Consider the following 20,417-nt stretch of genomic DNA (forward strand, 5'->3'; position numbering starts at 1 on the left):
CTCCAGATGAGCACCCCCAGCTCTCCCAGCCTGTCTCCAGAGCAGAGGGGCTCCAGCCCTTTTGAGCACCTTTGTGGCCTCTTCTGGATTTGTTCCAACAGCTTCACATCCTTCTTGTGTTGGGGACCCCAGAACAGGAGGCAGCTCTGCAGGGGGATCTCAGGAGGGCAGAGTAGAGGGGGAGAACATTTGGTGGGATGTGCTGGCCTGAAGCAGAGCTTGCTGTGCCTTCCCTGGGGTCTTGTTTGCACGTTCACAGGCGTGTCTGTGCTGCTGGTGGGATCCAGGGAACTCCTTGGTGGGATCCAGGGAACTCCTTGGTCCAGTGACTGAGCAGCTCTTGAGCAGAAATGCAAAGGGACATCTTGCTTTGCATAAGAGAAAATGAAATCAGTGCTGTTATTTCATGAATCCCTGGGACACTTTGATAGCAGAGTGATGACTCTCCCTGCAGCTCTTGGCTCCAGCTGTTCGCTGTAGCTTTTCCATGCCCTCCTCCAGCCTGGGAGAGCAGACCCCGAGCTGGCAGCGGGCAGAGCGATGCAGGAGCTCCCTCCTCATTCTGAGTTTCTCTCTGCCTCTGCTGTCCATCCAGGGAATGCTTCTAAAGGGAAATCCCACACAGGGTCTGGGAGGAAATCCAGGCTGATGAAGACTGTGCAGTCCATGAAGAGCTACGGGAACTACCAGAACTGCACCATAGTGAGACCCCACATCCCACACTCCTACGGCACCTACGTGACCCTGGCCCCCAAAGTGCTGGTGTTCCCCATCTTTGTGCAGGTGAGTGCAGCTGGAATGAGGTGTTACTGACGGGATCAGGGCCCAGCATGGCATGTGGGGTCCAGGCTGCCCTGCAAGGTGGATCTCTTTCCCAGCAGTATCTTCCATGAGTGCACGGATCCCTGTCATGCTCAGCTCTCCTCTGGAGCTGGCTGTGCTCAGCACAGTGCTGGGGACTGTCCCAAAGGGAACTGTGTCCTACCCAACTGATTCTCTGCTGGAGTTTTGTCCCTTTTCAGCTTTCAGATCTGGTTCTCGGTGCTTGCTTCTGTCAGGAGAAGGTATCCTGGCTTCTGAGCTTCAGCAACCAACTCTGTGATTGCAGATCAATGTGGTTCCTTCCCAAGGGTTCTTTGTGCTGTCAGGGTGTGCAAATGAAGGGGTGTTAGTTTAGCTGGTAGCCAGCACTAAAGTCGTGGACAAGGATGTGTTAGTGTGCAGTTATGGTTTGACAGGGAATTTTCTGCTTCCCCTGTTCCATGAGCTGTTTTCAGAAAACAGCCCTGAATTTGGAGGTAGTAGCTCTAAAACTCCCTCTGTGTCTTTTATCTTGTCCTTTGTATGGCCAGAACCCCAAGAAAACTCATCTAACTCATATGTTTTTGTGTGTTGCTGATGAATCCCTTTGTCTCTGAGCTGTCAGGGCTCATCCCCCCCTGGTACCAGCAGTGGCACTGTCACCTCAGCTCACACTGGTGACTTCCTTTGGGCTGAAACCATGGCCTGTCACTCCAGCCTGAGGCAGTGGGTTCCCTGGGGCAGTGGGGCTGGGGCAGGTTTGTGCTCACCTCCATCCTCCCAGTGGCACCGGGGTGGCCGCTCACGTTGGCACCAGTGTGTTCACCAGCCTTGGCTGGGTGTGGTTTGCCTTTGGTGGGAACACAACTGGCACTTCTGCCTCCTTGCTCCCAAAGCTTGTCTTGGATGGAGAATGGGGGGTTTCTGCCACTTCAGGAGCTGGTTTTCACTTGGCACTGTCTCATGCTTCAGGCCCTGTTCCCACTGTCTGTGCTGCTCCTGAGGGTGGTCCCGGGCTGGTTGTGCTGGGTTTGTTCTGCCCTCAGGACACCTGAACCTGTCCCTTCCTCCACCATTCCACAGAAAAGGTGGTGGATGGGCAGCTGACCGTGGCATGACAAGGGACAGGAATTCTTAAAGTTGCTTTAATTTACTGCAAGAATAATCCCTGACATCACAAATATTCGTGTCTGAGGGACGTGAGAACCTGCTGTGCCACCACTGTGGTTGTGTTTCCTGCTGAAAAACACCCGTAAGCACCCCGTGCCTTGCAGAGCAGTCCCTGTACAGAGGCAAGGGCTGGTTGTCTTTTTACAGCTGGGGCTGACGTGGGTGTGAGTGGAAGGCTTTGTTTTCTTGTGTAGCTGGACTGCAGACTTTATGTCCTTGTGACCTCAGTGTGGGGTGGCTTCTCCCTGAATGAGTTACAGCCTGAAGTGAAGACCAAGTGGGTTTGGTGGGTGGAAAGTTATTCTGGCAAACCACGCTGTCAGTGGAAGGTTTGACTGTTTCTTTCATTTTCTTTTCTTTTTTTTTTCCTCTCAAACACAGCCCCTTGATCTCTGCAACCCAGCCCGGACTCTGCTTCTGTCAGAGGAGCTGCTTCTTCACGAGAGCAGGAACAGGACTACAGAGGTAAGGTTTTCATGCTGTCTGAGCTTTCTAAACCTGCTCTCCTGCAGTCTGATGTAGGAGATTGAACCATAGAATCACAATGGTTTGGGTTGGAAGGGATCTTATAGCTCATCTCATTCCACCCCCTGCCATGGGCAGGGACACCTTCCACTAGCCCAGGTTGCTCCAACCTGGCCTTGGACACTTCCAGGGATGGGGCAGCCACAGCTTCTCTGGGCAACCTGTGCCAGGGCCTCCCCACCCTCCCAGGGAGGAATTCCTTCCCAATATCCCATCTAACCCTGCCCTCTGACAGTGGGAAGCCATTCCCCCTTGTCCTGTCCCTCCATCCCTTGTCCCAAGTCCCTCTCCAGTTCTCTTGGAGCCCCTTTAGGCACTGGAAGTGACTTTGAGAAGGGACTGGAATGGACTTCTCATTGCATTGAGAAGGGAAATATTTAATTGTGCAGTAATTATATTAATATGAGACTTGGAAAAACTTGCAGTCGGTTTATTGTGGGATAAACTAAATAAATATCAAAACTCTTATGTACTAGAAACCAACTTTTGTTCTCGTCTTCCTTTGGGCTCCCAGAGAGGAAACTGTACATGGCAAATACATGTCAGTGACAGCCCAGCAGACTCAGGAGGAGGGAGTTGAAGGATATTTTGTACCAGTTTAGAGAATCAAAGGGCAGAATGGGTCAGGCTGGAAGGGACCACTGGAGGTCATCCAGTCCCACTTGCTCAGGCAGGATTCCCTGGAACAGTCCCTCAGGATTGGGCACAGATGGCTTTGTAACATCCCTAGGGAAGGAGAATCCACAACCCAGAATTAGAACCAGACAGAGAACTTGCTACAGGGGTTTTCTGAAATTTAGTTCCTAAAACAGGTCACATGTCCTGTCCAAATTCCTCTCTTCTTACTTCAGCTCTCCTGCCATGTTATTGTAGGGCTGTTAGAAATCTGGGGGATCAGTGGAGCTTTGGCTTCATGCTGCACCTGTGGTGGGACAACTTTCACCATCCAAACTGTCAGAGTTGGGATGTGTTTATCACAGTTGTTGCTGACTTCACTTGCATCCAACTGCAAATCCCTGGAATCTGGGAGAGAGGAGGCAGCAGCTGTCAGAGCCCACCCATGCATTGCTCACTAGTTTCTTTTGGGGTTGTTTCAGGAATCTCCCCCCTGTACAGAGTAATTTTGGGTTGAATTTAGTTACAGTGAACAATGTGTCATCTTCACAGATCTGCAAAGGAAGTTTTACTTCACTAATCTTAGTTTCTGGGTAACACCTTGTGGGTGGCCAACAGCAGAACCCCAGAGCCACCTCCCATCACTGGCCAGTTCAAACCAGTACAGGAGTGTGTTAAGTGACTCCTCTCTCTCTCTGGTTTTCAATGTGTAATTCATCCCTTGCCTTGACCTGAATCACTTTGTTTTCTCTCTCAAAAAATACATGAAAGTACATCAAAGTACATGAAGAATTACATGACTGAGTAGAAAACTTGTGAATAACCCCCCCTGTCTGTCCTGCTGCCCTGTGCTGCCCAGGGCCTTCTGGGCACCTGCAGGAATGCAAACCAGGGAGCACCTGGCTGTGTGGCACTGCTGTGCTGGATGGCTCGAGAATACAGTGGGCAGCTGAAGTCAGGGAGCTTCTCCTGGGTGGTTTGGAGGTACTTCCTTTCAGGTCAGACATCTCAGTAGCAGCCAAATGTGGGATAATTATGGATAATTAACGCTGTTTGCAGCCGGGGTGGAGCATGTGGGTGTGTGGGGTTGATGGAAAACCCCAGGACAAGAGTGTTTGGAGGAGAGGTTCTGCTCTGTCTCCACCTCAGAGACCTGGCTGTGGGCAGGATCAGAGGGAGAACGTCTCAGGGAAAGGACTCTGCTTATGATGCCCTTGGGATGAGCGGGAGGCTGGGAGAGAATTTCCCTCTGGAGCTGGTGCCAGGAAAGGGCAGGGTGCTGGCCAGGAATGTGAGACAGCATTTGGGAATGATGGTGCCTCAGGGCTGTGGTGTCTGGGTGAGCCTGGCAGAGGGGCAGGGCAGGAGGGGGTGAGTAAGCAGAGTGGAAAAACAGACGTGGTGGATGGAAACAGCCCGTGGTGCTGAGCCCTGGCTGGGAGCTGGCAGTGGAGCAGCTCCTGGGACATCAGCTGTGTCCCTTGGGAAGGGCTGTCTCGTGTCTGAGTGTGTGGCAGGGCCATGGCAGGCTTAGTGGAGCTTTGAGGAATCAGTGCAGGTCCCTCTGGAAAGCCAGACTTCCCTTCTGCAGCAGAGCAGAACCTGAACTTCTGGACCCAGCAAGACCTCAAATGGCCTGGACTCAATGGAGCCTCCTCTGGTGCACAAGGGCTCTGACTTCTCTCTTTGCTGGACTCGAATTCTTTCCCTCTCCAGCCTTCTCTGCTGCCTGGACAGGCTGTCTTGTTTCCAACCAGTCCTGCCTTCTTTGCTCCATGTAGTTTTCCATTTTCCCACTGCTCTTCCCACCCAGGCTCTCTCAGGCTGGGCTCCCATGGTTTGCAGGACTGCTCTCTCTTTGTTATTAACCTGCTTTGGTTGAGTGGCTCAAGAGAGGAGGGTCTGGATGCAGGGGCTGGAGATGGAGGTCCTGCTTCTTTCTTTTTTTCCCCAAACCCCAGACTCTTCTCCCTGTGGCAGTTTCCACACCAGGCACTGCATCCTTGTCACTGAGCAAGTGCTCTCCCACCTCCCAGAGGACTCAACCTATCTCTCTGGAGGCTTGCCAGGATCTGTCCTTTCCCTGACCTTACCTCTGGGGCAATCCTTATTCAGGCCTTAATCACATCCTGTCTAGACTTTGTTGCAATTCCCGCTTTTATGGTCTCCTGAAATCCCTCCAGCCCGTGGAGTGCCAGAGGAACCAGTGTGGTGCCGGCGACGGCGAGCGAGGTGTCCAACGTGGGCTTTGGCCTCGTTGATCCGTCTCTAATGGACCTGGAGGCACCTTTCCAAAGCCCTGAAGTACTGGCACAGTGTGGGCAATGCTCACCCCCTTCTCAGCTCTCCTCTCTGCCCTCCTGGCAGGGTCTGCACGTCAGGATGGGCCTCCCTTGAGCTCTGAAACTCCCAGCTCTGCAGAGCCTGCAGGACACAGACCAGCATGCCCAGGGTGATCTCTTCTCTGCAGAGCAGGAAGCTTTCCTGCCTCTCTCTCTCTCCCTCTCTCTCTCTCTCTCTCTCCCCCTCTCTCTCTCTCTCTCTCTCTCTCTCTCTCTCTCTTCCCAAGTCCTGCACTGCAAGTTTCCAGCACTCCTGTCCTGGAACAGGATCTCCAGCTCCCTGGTTTGATGGGTGACTGAGTTTGGCCAAACCCTACTCGCTGGCCCAAGTGTTTCAAGCTCATTTTCAGCCTTTTTTAGACACCTTAATTTGGGTGAAAATGACAGAAACCTGCACTTACCTCCTCCCTCCACCACGCTAGTCCCACTTGCCCTGTCCCTTCTTCACTACCACTTAATATCCTCCTCTTCCTCATTTTCACACCATTTCTCCACCTGCACTGCTGGCTCAGTGTCTCAGGGTTGGTGTGGGACCCCTTGAGGTTTTGAGTGCTCACCCCTGATGTCCATGATAGAAGAATATTTGTTCCAGATAAGGCAGCGTGAGGGTCAGGGTTGACAGCTAAAGCCTTCACCATGGAGCTCCTTTTGGCAAGTGTGGTGGTTTATCTTCCTCAAAGCCTGACTGAGCGTTTCAGCTCCTTCCTGAGGGTGTGAATTCCATGTTGATAATCTTGGGAAAAAAAAATAATGTGTGAGGCAATAAAAGAGGGTAAATAAATGCACTGTGGGCTAAAAGGCTGCTGAGAAGTTCTTCCCCCAGAGGGTGGTTGGCACTGACCAGGCTCCCCAGGGCAGTGGGCACAGCCCCAAGGCTGCCAGAGCTCCAGGAGGGTTTGGACAATGCTCTGAGGGACAGGGTGGGATTGTTGGGGTGTCTGTGCAGGGCCAGGAGTTGGACTTAATGATCTTTGTGTATCTCTTCCAAGTGATATTCTGTGATTCCATGATTCTGTAAGTCTTGGAGAACGTGCATTTAATATGGATACATCCAGAAGGAAAAATCCAGGAGCAAAGGAACAGGTCATGCTTAGAGAGTAAGGGCTGTAGCTTGGAAAGCAGTGACTGAAAGGCTTTGATGTGTCACTGGAGGGTGGGAAAGTCCATGTCCACCTCTGGAGAGCCATCCTGGATATGAGCACCTGCCCCAGCTGCAAGGCTGTGACTTGGAAGCCTTGGTTCAGGGAGCACTGAGTAGGGGACTGGGTGACACCACCCTGCACGTGGGAGCTGTGTCCTTCCTGGCTGGATGAGTCCAGCAGTGATGCTGCTTGGTACCAGATGATGAGGCTGCAAGGATAAAACAAGAGCTGGAAAAACTGAGGAAGATTAAGCAAATTTTATCCATTTAGCTCAACTGAACTAATGGGGACACACGAACTCTGCAAACACACCCCTCATACTGGTAGCACTGGAGTTTCCCTTTTGGGATGGGACACAATTTTCTGAGAAGAATGCAGGACTGGCAAACAGCAAATGTGTGTGGCTCAGTCCTGGAGTGGATACCTGCAGTCCTGGGGTGATACCTGTCAGTCCTGGGGTGGATACCTGTCAGTTCTGGGGTGGATACTTGTCAGTCCTGGGGTGATACCTGTCCCAAGAGCTCCCCACCAGGGATATAAGGTTTCTCTAGCCAGCTGCAGGCAGCCTTCTCTGGCCAGGTGAGATCAGGTGACCATCACCACGTTCTCCCATGGCAACTGGCAGCTCTATGATACAAACCCTGCCTCTGCTTCCTCATCTCCCTGTCCTGCTGGGCACTGCTGTGAGGCTGTAGCTAGAGAGGGAGGGTGGTGACTTGGAAAGAATCCCCGGGCTGAGGTTTTCCCTGCCAAGCACAGGGACAATTGGTCAGGGATCCCTGATCCCTTTTTCCCGTGTTCCTGCTGCAGGTGTGATGTGAGCCCTGCTCCCTGCTGTACCCAGGTGCTGGGGGCTCTCTGTGCATGGATGAGGAGAGAGGACAGGGTTAGCAAGGGAGTTAACTATTTTTAAGCTTGAATGTGACAGTACTTTGGTTTCAAGGCTTCGCTTCTAGGCACCTTTTCATAGTGATTTTGTTGCTACATTTTGCTTTCCAAGGTGTGCTTTTGGCTCCCTCCTGCCCAGGGCAGGGGTCTGTGACATTCCCAGGGTTGTCTCCTGCTCTCCCCTTGGGAGCCACACTAGCCCACTGCTCCTGCCTTCCCTCCAGGCTTTCAGTGTCTCTTGATTTCCTTCAGGAAACACTTCAAAGGTGTCCCTTTCTCCTGTAACAGGGCTTTGCCAGTTCTGTGCTGTAGCTGGTCAGATCTCTCAGCAGAAGAGGCTTTGCTGTTTGCTGTGGTGCAGAGCACACCCAGATAAACAGTGTGGAGACATCAGGACCAGCCTTTGTGGGCATTTTTTTTCCTCCCTGTGAAATTTGTTCACATCCCCCTGAAGGTCTGTGACAATCCCCATGTGGCCTTGGTCACTCCAACAAGAGCATAGGGGTTCCCTCCTGTCTTCAGAGAGTCCTTCCATCCTCTCACCTGTTGGATTTCTGATTTTTGGGGCAGGAAATTAGTTTTGGGAAATACACAAAACTACTCAGCCTCTCCAAGGAGCAACTCTGGTGGGTTCTGTGTCTTGCCTGGGTGAACTCAGACGTTGTGTTTCTTGTTTGTTTGCTCTTTGCTTTTACGAGCCCTGTGGTTTTTCAGGGTAGACACCGGGGCTGTTTGCCCAGGGCTGTCAGGGACAGGTTACAGCTTGTCAGCAGAGTGGTGGCAACTCAGGGCAGAGCTCCACCTGACTCCCCCCTTATCCCTGCTGCCCCACGGCCACCCATGTGTTGAGTTTCCCTGTGCTCAGCTCTCAGGTGGGGTTTGTGTCCAGCCTCCCCCTCTGTGAGCTGGGCTGGCTCTGGCTCTGTGGCTGGAAGGGGCACTCTCATTTTTCCCCCTGCAGCTTGGAGGAGCAGAGAGACCTCTGTCAACCCTTTTGTGTGGAGCTGCTCTAAGACCAAGAGTCTCCTGGCAGCAGCACCTCAGAGATGCTCCCACATAACCCACACTGGGTGTGCTTTTGTCTTCTACATCCTGAATTCAGTCTGTCCCATCTACCCATAAAAACCCAGTGTTACCTGTAAATACTTTTCATGTAATTCTGTTTCCAAGATTCCCTATTGAAACCTGCTTGGTTTTGAAGTGATTTTCTTTTTCCTGCTGATCCTAATTTTTTTTCTACCCTTTAAACTTCCTTAGGTAGTAGATCTTAAGTTCCTTTCCTCCATTTCCAGTATGACCACTTGCTGATCATGCTTTTATCTCCTCCACTTTGGGTTACTGTTCTCAAAATCCCTTAACATCTCTTTTTGGGGTTGAGGAACCAGTGGTGGCACCACACATGTCCCAGAAAAGTTACCTTTTGGCACAAGGTGGGCATGGGATGAAGCTTGTAGTGCAGTTTGTACTTGGTTATTCCTTGTATTAATAACAAGGTCAGAAGGAATGAAGAGGGTGGATGTGGGCACCAGGCCAGCAGTGTGTTGAGAGCAGAGGGAGGGATTTTCCAAATAACACAGAGAAGAACAGCCCCTCCCTGGTTTCATTGTCAATTAAAGCTCCACCAGTAGCTTTGTGCTTATTGAGAATCCCACAAAAACGAATTTGTGCTGCAAGGAGAAATCTTGTGGCAAGGGCTTGGTTTTGGATTCAGAGCCAGGAGCTGCTGCCCTGACGTGAGACTCAGCACCATGTGATGATGTTACCCAGCCTGTCCTCCTCAGGATGTGTGTCCATCAGCTGCTGGGCACGGAGACAAGCTGTGCCTGTAAACAGTGACTCAGTCCCTGTCTGGGGCAGGGTCCCCTCTCCACGGGGGAGTCAGTGTTGGCAATGCTCTCGCTCCCCACAGCCCCTGGGACATCCCCTGGGCTTTGTTTGCTTTTGCAAAAGGGTGGCTAAAGGGCCACAAACCTGTCCTTGCTGTGGCCTAGTCTGGCAAAGTAGCTTCCCTTTGCTGAGGGAGATTTTGGGGAGCACCTCAAGGACCTGTGTCCTGCACTGGGTGCTGAGTGTGGTTGGGCAGCATGCTGGTCTGGCACCCCGTGTACCCACTGTGCCAGGCACTGTGCCCACTGCCAGGCTGCAGCCACTGCCTGGCATTGCTGGGGACCAGGGACAGCATCCAGGGAATGGCTGGAGCTGTGTCAGGGCAGGGTCAGGTTGGATCTCAGGAAAAGGTTCTTCCCCCAGAGGGTGGTTGGGCACTGACCAGGCTCCCCAGGGCAGTGGGCACAGCACCAAGGCTGCCAGAGCTCCAGGAGGGTTTGGACAATGCTCTGAGGGCCAGGGTGGGATTGTTGGGGTGTCTGTGCAGGGCCAGGAGCTGGACTGAATGGTCCTTGTGGGTCCCTTCCAGCTCAGGATACTCTGTGATTCTGGGATCCTCTGAGGTTTCTGTGTGCCCCCAGCTCCTGCTGGAGGGCAGGACAGGCTCTCACCTTGGCTGTGTCCCAGTGAATGCACCCAGCTGCTCACCCCTGGCAGGCTCCAGGGTCAAGGATCTCCAGTGCAGAAGCTTGTTCTGATTTTAAAGATCACATTAATCTGTACTGATTGAACTGAGGACCTCAAGCAAGAGCCAGAGCAGAACAAAATTCACCTTTCCCACTGCTCTGGAGTAGCTCCCAGCTCCTGAGGCACTCAGATCACTGCTTGAGCACAGCACTGGGCAGACACTGGGGTCAGTGTTTCCTTTCCATCCACAGAGTGGTTCAGAGGTGTCAGGTTTGTTCCCTGCAGCTGCTCTCGTGGGTCCTGCAGTTGTAAAAGCCAAATTATATTTTCTCACAGAGAACAGTGAGAAGCTCCTCAGAGCGACCAAATTTGCTTTTAGGCTGCAACTTCTCCAGTGTGCTGGGATCAGTCAGCAACAATTCCCTCCTCCTGCTCTGATTTATAACTTATGTAAATGGGAAGTGACACGAGGGAGCAGAGAGGGTGTGTTTGTGTGGAGTTAAACTGTTGGGCAGGTTTGTCCCTCCTGTCACAGGACTCCACAAGCCTCAGTAAGTGCAGGGGAGCCTCATCTGGAGCTGGCTGGGAGCACCCCAAGGGGTGCAGCAGGAATCAGTCCCTGGGGAAGGGGTGCCTGGGCTGCCTGTTGTGGCTGGTGCATGTCCCCAGGGTGGAGGACATTTCCAGGACACTGTCTCAGTGCCAAGAGATGGATTCCTTACAGCTGCTTCTTTGCTGCTCCTGTGCTTCCAGGTGACCCTCTTTGTCTACTCGGACCTGCTGCTCTTCACCAAGGAGGACGAGCCCGGGCGCTGCAACGTGCTGAGGAACCCTCTGTACCTGCACAGTGTCAAGCTCCAGGAGGGTGAGTGCCTGCAGCAGCAACTGGAGACGTCTGGGGAATTTTCTGGCTGTTAGCTATAGAGGTTTCTGGCCAGCAGCAGGATAGCCCTCCACTATCCCACTGCTCCCAGTGTGTACCATCCAACTGGTGCTTCCAGGGGTGCAGGGCCAGCATCACCCTTCCCATCCCTGCATCCCTGGGAGCTCCATCTCCTGGGACACCTCAGGAGCACTCAGGTAGCCCCCCTTTCCAGGGCTTTCTGGGTGCATATCTCAGGATTTTGGGCTGGGGGTCTGGCTGTGGGGGCTGTTGCCCTTGCTGGTGTCACACTGTCTGCAGCTGAGGCTGGGAAAGGGAAGTGAAGGTTTGAGGTTTTCCCCGTGGTGCCTCGAGGGAGTTCAGAGATTGGCTCCAAGGGTGACTGGCCAAGCCCTGCTGACCTTTACTTTGCTGCTTCTCACTTCAACCACCCACGATTTCCCCTGTGCATCCATCCCCCTGCAACCCCACTGGGGTGGAAAGAGCAAACCCTGCCCCCAAGGCAGGGCTGGGACCTTGCCCTGGCTCTCTCCATCCTGGCTGACCTTTCCTGTCCCACCAAGGCCTTGGAGAAGGCTTCTAGGGCAGGGAGTGGCTCAAAAGGGGTTATTTCAAGTTGAAGTGTACAAGAGATGCCCTTTAGCTACTCGGGGTCAAAAGAGGAAGAGTGAATTGCTGTACCACATCCTATTTGCTACAGTGGAGCCACTTCTTGGCCCTGGGCCCAGTCTCACCTTGTTCCTTCTCTGGTCTGGTTGTTTTTTGGGTATGGGCTTGTTTTATGTACAGTTCCCTGACTGTGTCAGCATGGGGCTGGTGCCCCAGCTCCTCCTCCAGCCCTGGCAGTGGGTGTTCCTGGACTGGGACCCCACGTGGGAAATTGGGATTTGATGTAAGGAAAACTTTCTTGTGATGAGCTTGGTCAGATATTGAGCTGCCCAGAGAGACTGTGGGATCTCCATCCCTGGAGATGCTCAGGACTCAACTGGACACAGCCCTGAGTGCCCTGATCTGGGTGCTTTGAGCAGGGGGTTGGACTCCAGAGCCCACCAGAGGCCCCTTCCAACCCAAATTACTCTGGAACTGATGAGCCAAAGTCTTCATGCAGTCCTGTGGCCCTGACCAGAAAGGATTAATCCAGACCTGGTTGCTTCTCCAAAGGGATCATTTTGTGGATGAATTTTACTGCTTCCCAAGACTTTTCCTATCTGAGCCATGAGCTCTGTGGATGAGCTGTGTCTCTCCATGTGCCCCACGTTGTTCTGAGCCTCAGTGCTGGGACCTGCAGTGCTGTGCTGGACACCACAGGCCGCCTCTCGGTTGTTATTTCCCATTTCAAACAACGTTTCTGCTTCCAGATGAATTCCCTGACCTATTTGGTGGGGGCAGAAACACAATGAGGGGGATGGGGCACCACGGTGTGAGCCGTTGAGAAAATCCACTGGAGCTTCCCTGGGCTTTGCTGAGTGTGTTCTCAGTGCTGCTGATTCCTAAGAAAGGGACAAAAGAAATTGTTCCTTGTTGAAGTGCTTGTGGTCAGTGACTGCTCCCCGTGTGTGCTGCCCCTGGCTGCTCCCACAGGCTGGGGAATAACCCTGCTCTTGTTCACCTGCTTGGAGAAATCGGCTTCCCTGGTGCTGCTCCTGGCTCTGCACACCAGGGTCTGTTTGCAGCTGGGCACAGGAACATGCCTCCTCACCCCAGGCACACACAGGGATTTTGTGAGCAGTTTTCTGCCACTGGTTTCCTTGTTGCAATAATTACTTGGCTGGACCACACCTGGAACAGCCTCACAAGCCTCTCCAGAGGGGATGTAGGTCCCTACAACACTGAATTGCCCCCTTACACCGTGAATCCAGCACAGCTGCTGTTCAGGCAGCTCAAACCCTCCTGCTTTGGACAGGGCTGCTTCAAGGAGCGAGGAGATGTGTGTCCCTTTTGGCAGGGCTTTGCTTTGCTCTCCTGAATGGCACATGAATAGGAACAGGCGTATTGCTGCCACAACAATCGGGACATCTCCGGTGTGCTCAGCACCATTGTGCTGTTTCCTGTTCCTGCGCTGGGCGAAAGCAAATCAGCCTGATCTGCTTTACAATGCACTGTCTTCCTGCTTTAGAAGCCCAGCACTGCTGATGAACCCCACGCCAGCCAAGGGTCCCAGTGAGACAGGCCTGGCTTCCTCACCAGATCCTGTGGGAATTTCCATGCTGCCTCGCTGGGATCCTGCTCCCCCTGGGTGGGTGTGCTCAACTTTGGGACACAGAGGAGTGTTCCTGTTTGCAGCTGGATGAGCACCCCCGTCTCCACCCAGGATCCTGCAAACAAGGACTTCTCATGTGCTGCTTCGCTGTCCTTGGCATCAAACCTGCTGTGTCTTACAGCTCCAAGACAGGCCAAGAGAGTAGTTTATGGGCCTTCTGTCCTGCCACAGCTTCTCCTTGCTGGCCCAGGGATGCTGGGAAGCACTCCTGGCTTACACCCTGCCACACTTCCCCAGGGACCTGTGCCACAGGGGGTGACAAGCTTGTTGTCCCTTGGCAGCCAGGTGTGTATGTGCTCCCTCTGTGCTCCCCCAGCACCCTGCCCTGAGCAGATGGGAGGATCTGGGGGTCAGGGTGTCTGCCCTCACTGTGGGCATTGCCACAGGTCCCTGGGCCCTGCAAAGGAGCAGCACCACCTTCCCTCTTCCCCCATCCCTTTGACCTGACACCAGACATGCACCACCCCAATCCTGGGTGTTTTCCATGGGCTGCACGGGGAAGTGGCAGTGCCAGGGTGGTGCTGGGAGCTGCTGCTGTGCTGGGAGCTGTGTAAGTCAGTGTGGGTGTGCAGGATGAGGCTTAGCTGAGAGGAGGATGTGTCCCCACAGAGCTCACACCCTCCTCTGGGTGCTGAGCCCGCCCTGGCACAGGGACGGTTCACGTTGCTCTGGAAGCCAAGCCAGTCCCCAGCACAGCACAGCAGGAAGAGAAGGAAATATCTTCAAGTGAGTTTTTTTTAATCCTGCTTATTTTCTTTTAGTTTTTCCTTGAATTTGGCTGACAGTATGTGCTGTGCTGCTGTCACAAGACATGTGGGGAGCAGAGCCCTGGATCAGCCTGGGCATCTGCCACCTCTGTGGTGTGAGGTTGTGCCTCTCTACATGTTTTTCATGGTCTCTGTGCTCGTCCCATGGCTCCAGGGCACATCAGGCTCTGGTGCTCCAATCTGACCCTCTTGGAGACTTGAAAACGCTCCTGTGGAAGGCAACCTGGCAAAGCTGGTTTGTGGTGAAATCTGTACCTGGGTCTGCCCTTCCTGGCTCTGCCATCACCCTCCAGCCTCCAGGGCTCGGCCCTGGCTCCAGCCCAGCTGCTGGGCTGGGCAGTCTCTAACTTCCCTTTGTGCTGCCTAAAGGCAACTACTGGGAGAAAATGGGTATTAAGGCATTCCTTGGCCTAGAGTGGCTCCCTGCTCTGTGGGTCCTGTAGGCACTGGGCTGCTTGGCCACGTGTAGCAGCGAGTCTGGGAGGGACAGGGAATAGGAGCTGCTGGCTGTGGAGGTTGTGCCAAGATTCATAGCTCAATGGAGAGGAATTTGGAAGGGAACTTAATTCTGATGGTTTTGGACCTTGTCAGAACCAGAAGGAATCAACAGGAGCTCAAGAGAAGCAGGTCATTCCCTAGGCTGTTACACCCCACTGTCACCTGTCTTTACTGAGGATTTGTTCCTCACATCACCCAGGAAAACACAGCTCAAGCTCCTGAGGGAACATGGCTGGAATGTGCTGGTCTTCTGTAATCTGCCTTGCAAGGCAGCCTGGAGAACTCTGGTCCTAGTGCAGGGAGAAGAAGAGCCTGGCTGAGGAGCTGGGTGTGGTACTGCTGACCCCTCGGGAAGGAGGAGCAGCAGAAGGAGATGGTGGACTCATGGTGTGCCAGCAATGGGTCAGATCCTGCCTCCAAATCCTCCTATGGCTCCCATCAGAGACTTGGGCTTAGCAAAAAACATGCTCCCTGGTGGTCCTGCTGGGATTTATGGAAGAGGGTGCTGCCCTGGGGAACAGTGAGTGGTGTTCTGTGGTGCAGAGGTGAGACATGGGCTCCCGGCCAGGCCCGCTCACCACGTGCTCTCAAGGGTCCAGCACTGCTCCCCTTCTGGAAGTGGTGATTTGGAGGGGCAGCCCTGGGGCCAGGCTGCTTCCCTGACCCTCAGCTGGCCCAGGGGAGCACAGGGAAGGTTTTGGGAACACATGGGTGTTTCTCATGGTGCTGTGCTGCAGCAGCTGCTGTGACACAGTGCCCTGGTGTCCCCTTAGTGGTTTTCCAGCCCATATCCTGCAATGTGCTTTAAAAGTGAAGCTGGCAGTGGAGACAAAACTGCAACCCTCCAAAGGGCAGATGGAAAAGACACCCAGCAAAGGGCTCCAGACCACTTCTTCATGGGTTTTGTGTTGCCCATGGGGTGACCCAAGAGGCACCTGAGTCCCTCAGTGGGTCACAGCTCTTATCTTGCCCTTTGGCTGCTGCCTGCAGCAGGAGAATTGCTTTCCTCTGGGGAACAGGGTGTTTCCAGCACTGTGCAGAGCCTGTTCCCACTGAGCACAGCTCAGGCTGTTGAAATGAAGCAGAGCTTGTGCTGACACTGCTTTCAGTGGGATCTGCAGCCGTGCCTAGGCTGCAGCTCTGATCTCATGGCACAGATAATGGGCTCATTAAGGGCATTAGGAAAGCTGCAGCCCTGTGGTGCTGCCTGCTGCCAAGGGCAGAGCTGGTGCAGGGCAGAGTGGTGTGAAGGAGCAAAGCAGCTCCTGGAGATGGGCTGTCCTGGTTTGGAGCTGAGGTGACCCTGTGCTGGTGCAGCTTCATGTCCTCCTGTGAGGCTGATGAGTGCCAGGAGCTGCTTCCCTCAGGGCTGGGAACACACAAAGGCTGGGGCAAATCTTCGGGGATGACTTTTTGTTGGGTACAGGGAAGGTTAGACATGCAGGAACCAGCCTGCTGGAGCAGCTGCAGTATAACCCATCCCCTGGGACAGCTGGCAGCAAGTGAGGAGCTGTACTGGGCTGCTCCATGGTTTAGCAGGATGTGGATCAGTGTTGGTCATCGCATTGTCTGCAGCACCATCTCCTTTCCCAAAACTTTGGAAGGGCAAGTTCCTTGGCCAGGTCTCCCACTCTGGTGGGAGCTGGGGGGCTTTGCCCTCAGACCAGTGGAGCAGGATGAGCTCTTCCCTCTGCCCTGTGTCAGTCACTTCCCATTGCCCTGGGATTTGGCTCCATCTCCTTGGAGAGTCACTGTCCCCAGCCACTGCCATGATGGAGGCTGGGACAGACAGGAGGACCACCAGGGCCACCCAAGGGTGTGGGGCAACAAACTGGGAATGAACAAGGATGTGGGAAGAGAAGCTTCTCTGTCAGTCCTCCTGGGAGCAAAGTGCCCACAGAGGTAAGATGAGGAAGACCCATCCTTGGTGCCCAGGATGGCACTGCAGGATCTCCACACCCCTGGGAAGATGCCACAGGCTGTGTGTGCCAGGGCAGGTTGGGCAGGAGAGCCAGCACTTGACCTCTGAAGGAAACAACCCCTTTTCCAAAAGGACAATCCCAAGGAGAATCCATGATAGCGCAGTGAGTCCAGGCAGGATTCCATGCCCATGCCCGCCCCGGCAGATGCCACATACATCATCCAGCTCACAGCCTGGTACTGAAGGGGCACAACAACAAATATTCATTCAGTGCTATCCCTCAGTCAGTTCCTCTGCCAGTGGCTCCACTTGCAGAAATGCAGCTGCAGCTTCGTTCTGATCCTGTTTTTCCTTCGTTCCAGGTTCAGAAGATCGGAAGTTCTGCCTCCTTTACCTTGCAGAGGTGAGTGGTGCTGTTTTCCACCTGAACTTTGTAGTGGGAGCTGAACATGTAAGAACAGCTCTGCTCCCTTCTGCTGGGGCAAGGAGCACTGAACAGACTGATTTTAACTTCCTTTTTAATTAATTTTCCAGAGTTCTGGGAAAGAAATGTAATGGCCGTAGCCAGAATATATGAGTAAGAAGCTGCTAAAAGGAGTGTGAATGAGGAGGCTGGGCAGCCCTGGGCCAGGCTTCTGTTCCCCTTCCTCTGTGGATCTTCCTTGGGGCGCCTCACTTTTCTTTTGAGATTCTTTCACCTGGGGGCAGATTTCCTTATCTTCATTTTTTAAGGCATCTTGCTTTTCTCATCTTCAAGTACCCAGGTTTGAAGCCCTCAAATAAAATAAGGAAGCTCAGTCTGAAAGACATAGAATCATAGTTCTAAAGCCACGTGTGGCTAAGTGCTCTAACCTGAGGTAAGCTCAGGGCATGGTTCTAAGAACACCAAGATTGTGGGTTTGGTGCCCATAGGGCCACTCACTTAAGAGTTTGACTTGATGATCCTTGTGGGTCTCTTCCAACTCAGAGTATTCTGTGATTCTGTGAAGCAGGTTTGGGGTCACTCATACATTGGCACAGCCCTGTTTGTGTCCTGAGGCAGCCAAGAAAACCGCAAAATTGGTTCACACTGACTGGACCTCCCTTTTTTCCTTTTCAAGTGACTTTACCGTGTTCCTGCTTTCAAGGCCTTGTATTTTCAGAGGTGGAAATGTGGATCTGGGAAAGATCCCCAGGGCACAGAGGAGAAAGGCAAACATTGCTCAGCAGCACCACAGAATAATGAGCTATTGTGAAAGTTGGGTGAAAATGCTCTGCATGGAAGTTGTTCACCTTGAGTGGCTGGACTGGGGCCAGGGCATGACCGGCTGCGGAGCCGCCGCTGACGAGTTCCCTCTTATGTTTCCTCTTGTTCCTTCCTTGTCTCCCCTGTCTCTCCCTGGGGCAGGGGCTGAGCTGCCCCTGCGGTTTGCTCAGTGCGTGTCCCAGGGTAACGTCAGCCTGGCCTGGGCTCCCTCCCAGCTAATCCTGTGCTGTGACTCAGGGTCAGGATGAGGCACTCGAGCATTTTCTCACAAAAAATGCATCCAGAGCCTGATATTTAATTCAGAAGCTCTGGGCCCTCAGTAGAAGTGACTGAAAGAGAGCTGTCTGTGTTTCATGAGATCTTGAGAGGTGAAGAGCTGTCTTTGTCAGGGTGTATTGAAGTGCTGGGCCTAATTGGCTATAAGAGCTCTGGTGATGGAGATTCCTGACATCCACTGTGGTTGCAGTGCAGGAGTTGGGCACAAAATGGGAAACATTTGCTTTCCTTCCTGCATACTCCCCCTCAGAGGTCTGGACTGGCCACGCTGGTGGGATTCTGAAAATCCCTTCTTGTTCGTCTTGTTTGCACGGGGTGTTTTGAAGCAGGTCACAAGTGGAGTGGGAGCTCCCTGACCCACAGTGACCAGCAGCTCTGCCTCATGTCTCACCCCAGGAGTGAGTGTTCACCCCCCATGCTGTGCCAGCCCAGGCTCTCAGGTGACACTGGGACAGCCCCTGGCTCAGGGATGACACTTTGCCAAGCAGGATGTTCCCTGTGCCATCCCTTCCCTGCCAGCCCCCACGGGGTTGCTTGGAGGCTGCACTGAGCCAGGGAGATCTGCACATCTGGCTCCAGGGGGAAGGGGACAGTGAACTTCCAGCTGTATGTCCCATCAGACTCTCCAGCAATGGGAAATTTGGGCTCAAAAGGGGAAGCTGAGGTGCAGAGTGGGGGATGTGCCTGTGAGTGGGTAGAGAGCCAGGGCAGGATGGTGCCCTCCTGACTTCCCTTCTGGGAAACAGTGACCTGCAGGTCACCACCCCAGGAGCCACATGGAGCTGGGTGACCAGGCTGCAGGGGCTGGCGGCTGGAGCAGGAGAGCAGCAACCTCTCAGTTCTGCAGCACAGGGGTTGTGTGGCTCAGGGAACTGTCCTCAGTTCACCAGGGGTAGACCCTCGGTGAACAGAGACAGGCTCTTCTGAAATGGGATGCTGTTGTGGGAGCCAGCTTGGGAGCATTCCAGCATCTTTCTTTTCAGGGGAGACCTCCTCACTCTCTACAGCTCTCTGACAGGAGGTTGTAGCCAGGAGAGGTTCGGGCTCTTCTCCCAGGAAGCAGCAGCAGGACAAGAGGGCTGGGTCTTCAGCTGTGCCAGGGGAGGTTTAGGTTGGATATTGGGAAGCAGTTTTTTCCCTGAGAGAGTGATCAGGCATTGGAATGGGCTGGGCAGGGAGGGGGTGGAGTCACCATCCCTGGAGGTGTTGAAGGTGAGACTGGATGTGGCATCAGTGCCATGGTCTGGGAACCACAGCGGGGTTGGATGAAGGGTTGGACTTGATGATCTCAGAGGTCTTTTCCAACCTGGTTGATTCTGTGATTCTGTGATCTTCCTCCTGCAGGGAAGCCAAGAGGAGAGTTACCTTTAGGTGATCTGCCTTTTCTTTGCATTCACATTTCTGGACCAAAGCTTTAGTTACAGGGTTTGGGGGTGTCAACAGGAGGTGACAACTCTTGGCAGCCTGTGGGATGGTCCCCCTCAAAGACATTCCTGCAGGACGGCTGCTCACAGGAGCATTGAGGGGGGGCTTGGGTGCCTTGCTGGGCTGGTGGGAGTGAGGGTTTGGGGTGTGAAGGTGATTTTTGCAGTGGACTGGGTTTGAGGCATGGCCTGGCTGTCAGGTGGGCCCAGGGAAGGGGCACTCTCGGGTTGCAGCACACCTGGGACTGAGGGCGGTCTCTGGGCCATCCCAGGGTGGCTCTTCCCATTACCTGATGGGTGTGGTGTCCAATGAGTGTGAGTCTCCTGGCTGTGGCACCTTCTTTTGCCCTGATGCAAGGCTCAGCCTCCTTCCTGACTCTGGGAACAAGATAGTTTCCCTCTGCAGGGGTGGATTCCCATGGAGAGGGGCTGGTTCTGCTTTGGGAACATCCTCAGGCTGCTGGGAGTTGGGGTGCAGGGGGGCTCAGGAGGGCACCCCTGGCAGGGGGGTGGCACTGGCACACTCTGACACCCTTGGGGTCCCAGGGCTGTGGTGCAGCAGTGCCCTGCAGCTGAGTCCTGCTGCCCATCCTGTGAGTGCTTGTGGCAGCTAGGAAGGATAAGGATGGATAAGGATGCACAAGGGAAGGATGTGTGTGCTGATGTGGCTTTTTGGTCCCATGTCTCTCTGAGGGGTCTGTCCCCCTCCTGACCTGCTCCTGTCCTGCTCCCTGCAGCACATGCTCCATCCCTGGCCTTGCCAGCAGCTGTGGACCTGCCAGGAGCCTTCTGCTGGCTCAGCCCCTCCAGCTGGTCCCCTCGGGGGGGAGGTGCTGGCTCTGGGCTTTGGTGCCCAGTGTGTCTGAGCTCCTGTGCTGGCTCTGGGCTTTGGTGCTCAGTGTGTCTGGGCAGACACATCCCTTGTGCTGCTGTGACAGGGCTGGGGGGTGCTGGAAGCTCCTGTGCTGCTGCTTCTTGCCCACAAATCATCTGCAATGAGCACTAATGTATTTAGTGCTGCTGGGAGCTCAAAGGGAGCCCAGGGGCTGGGCTGACACTGCCTTTGCTGCGGGAACAGCTCTCTGCTGAAGCCTGGAGCTGCAGCCTCCTGCTACTGCTCATCTTGAGGGTTTCTGAGTGATGTT

At 53.9% G+C, this 20,417-nt stretch overlaps 1 protein-coding gene across 5 annotated transcripts in view; it reads left to right on the top strand.

The window, feature by feature from the left end:
- The window catches only part of RGS3 (regulator of G protein signaling 3), an 88,812-nt gene that overhangs the window by 33,180 nt on the left and 35,215 nt on the right, over positions 1-20,417 (top strand). For all 5 annotated transcript variants that reach the window (XM_027650197.1, XM_027650196.1, XM_027650198.1 and 2 more), the window contains 4 exons: positions 596-783; positions 2,353-2,436; positions 10,751-10,862; positions 16,689-16,729. In XM_027650197.1, the coding sequence (XP_027505998.1) occupies positions 596-783; positions 2,353-2,436; positions 10,751-10,862; positions 16,689-16,729 (425 nt within the window). The remainder of the gene's footprint in view (positions 1-595; positions 784-2,352; positions 2,437-10,750; positions 10,863-16,688; positions 16,730-20,417) is intronic.

This window comes from Corapipo altera, unplaced genomic scaffold, assembly GCF_003945725.1.
Source record: "Corapipo altera isolate COAL_440 unplaced genomic scaffold, ASM394572v1 268, whole genome shotgun sequence".
Classification (NCBI taxonomy): Eukaryota; Metazoa; Chordata; class Aves; order Passeriformes; family Pipridae; genus Corapipo; species Corapipo altera.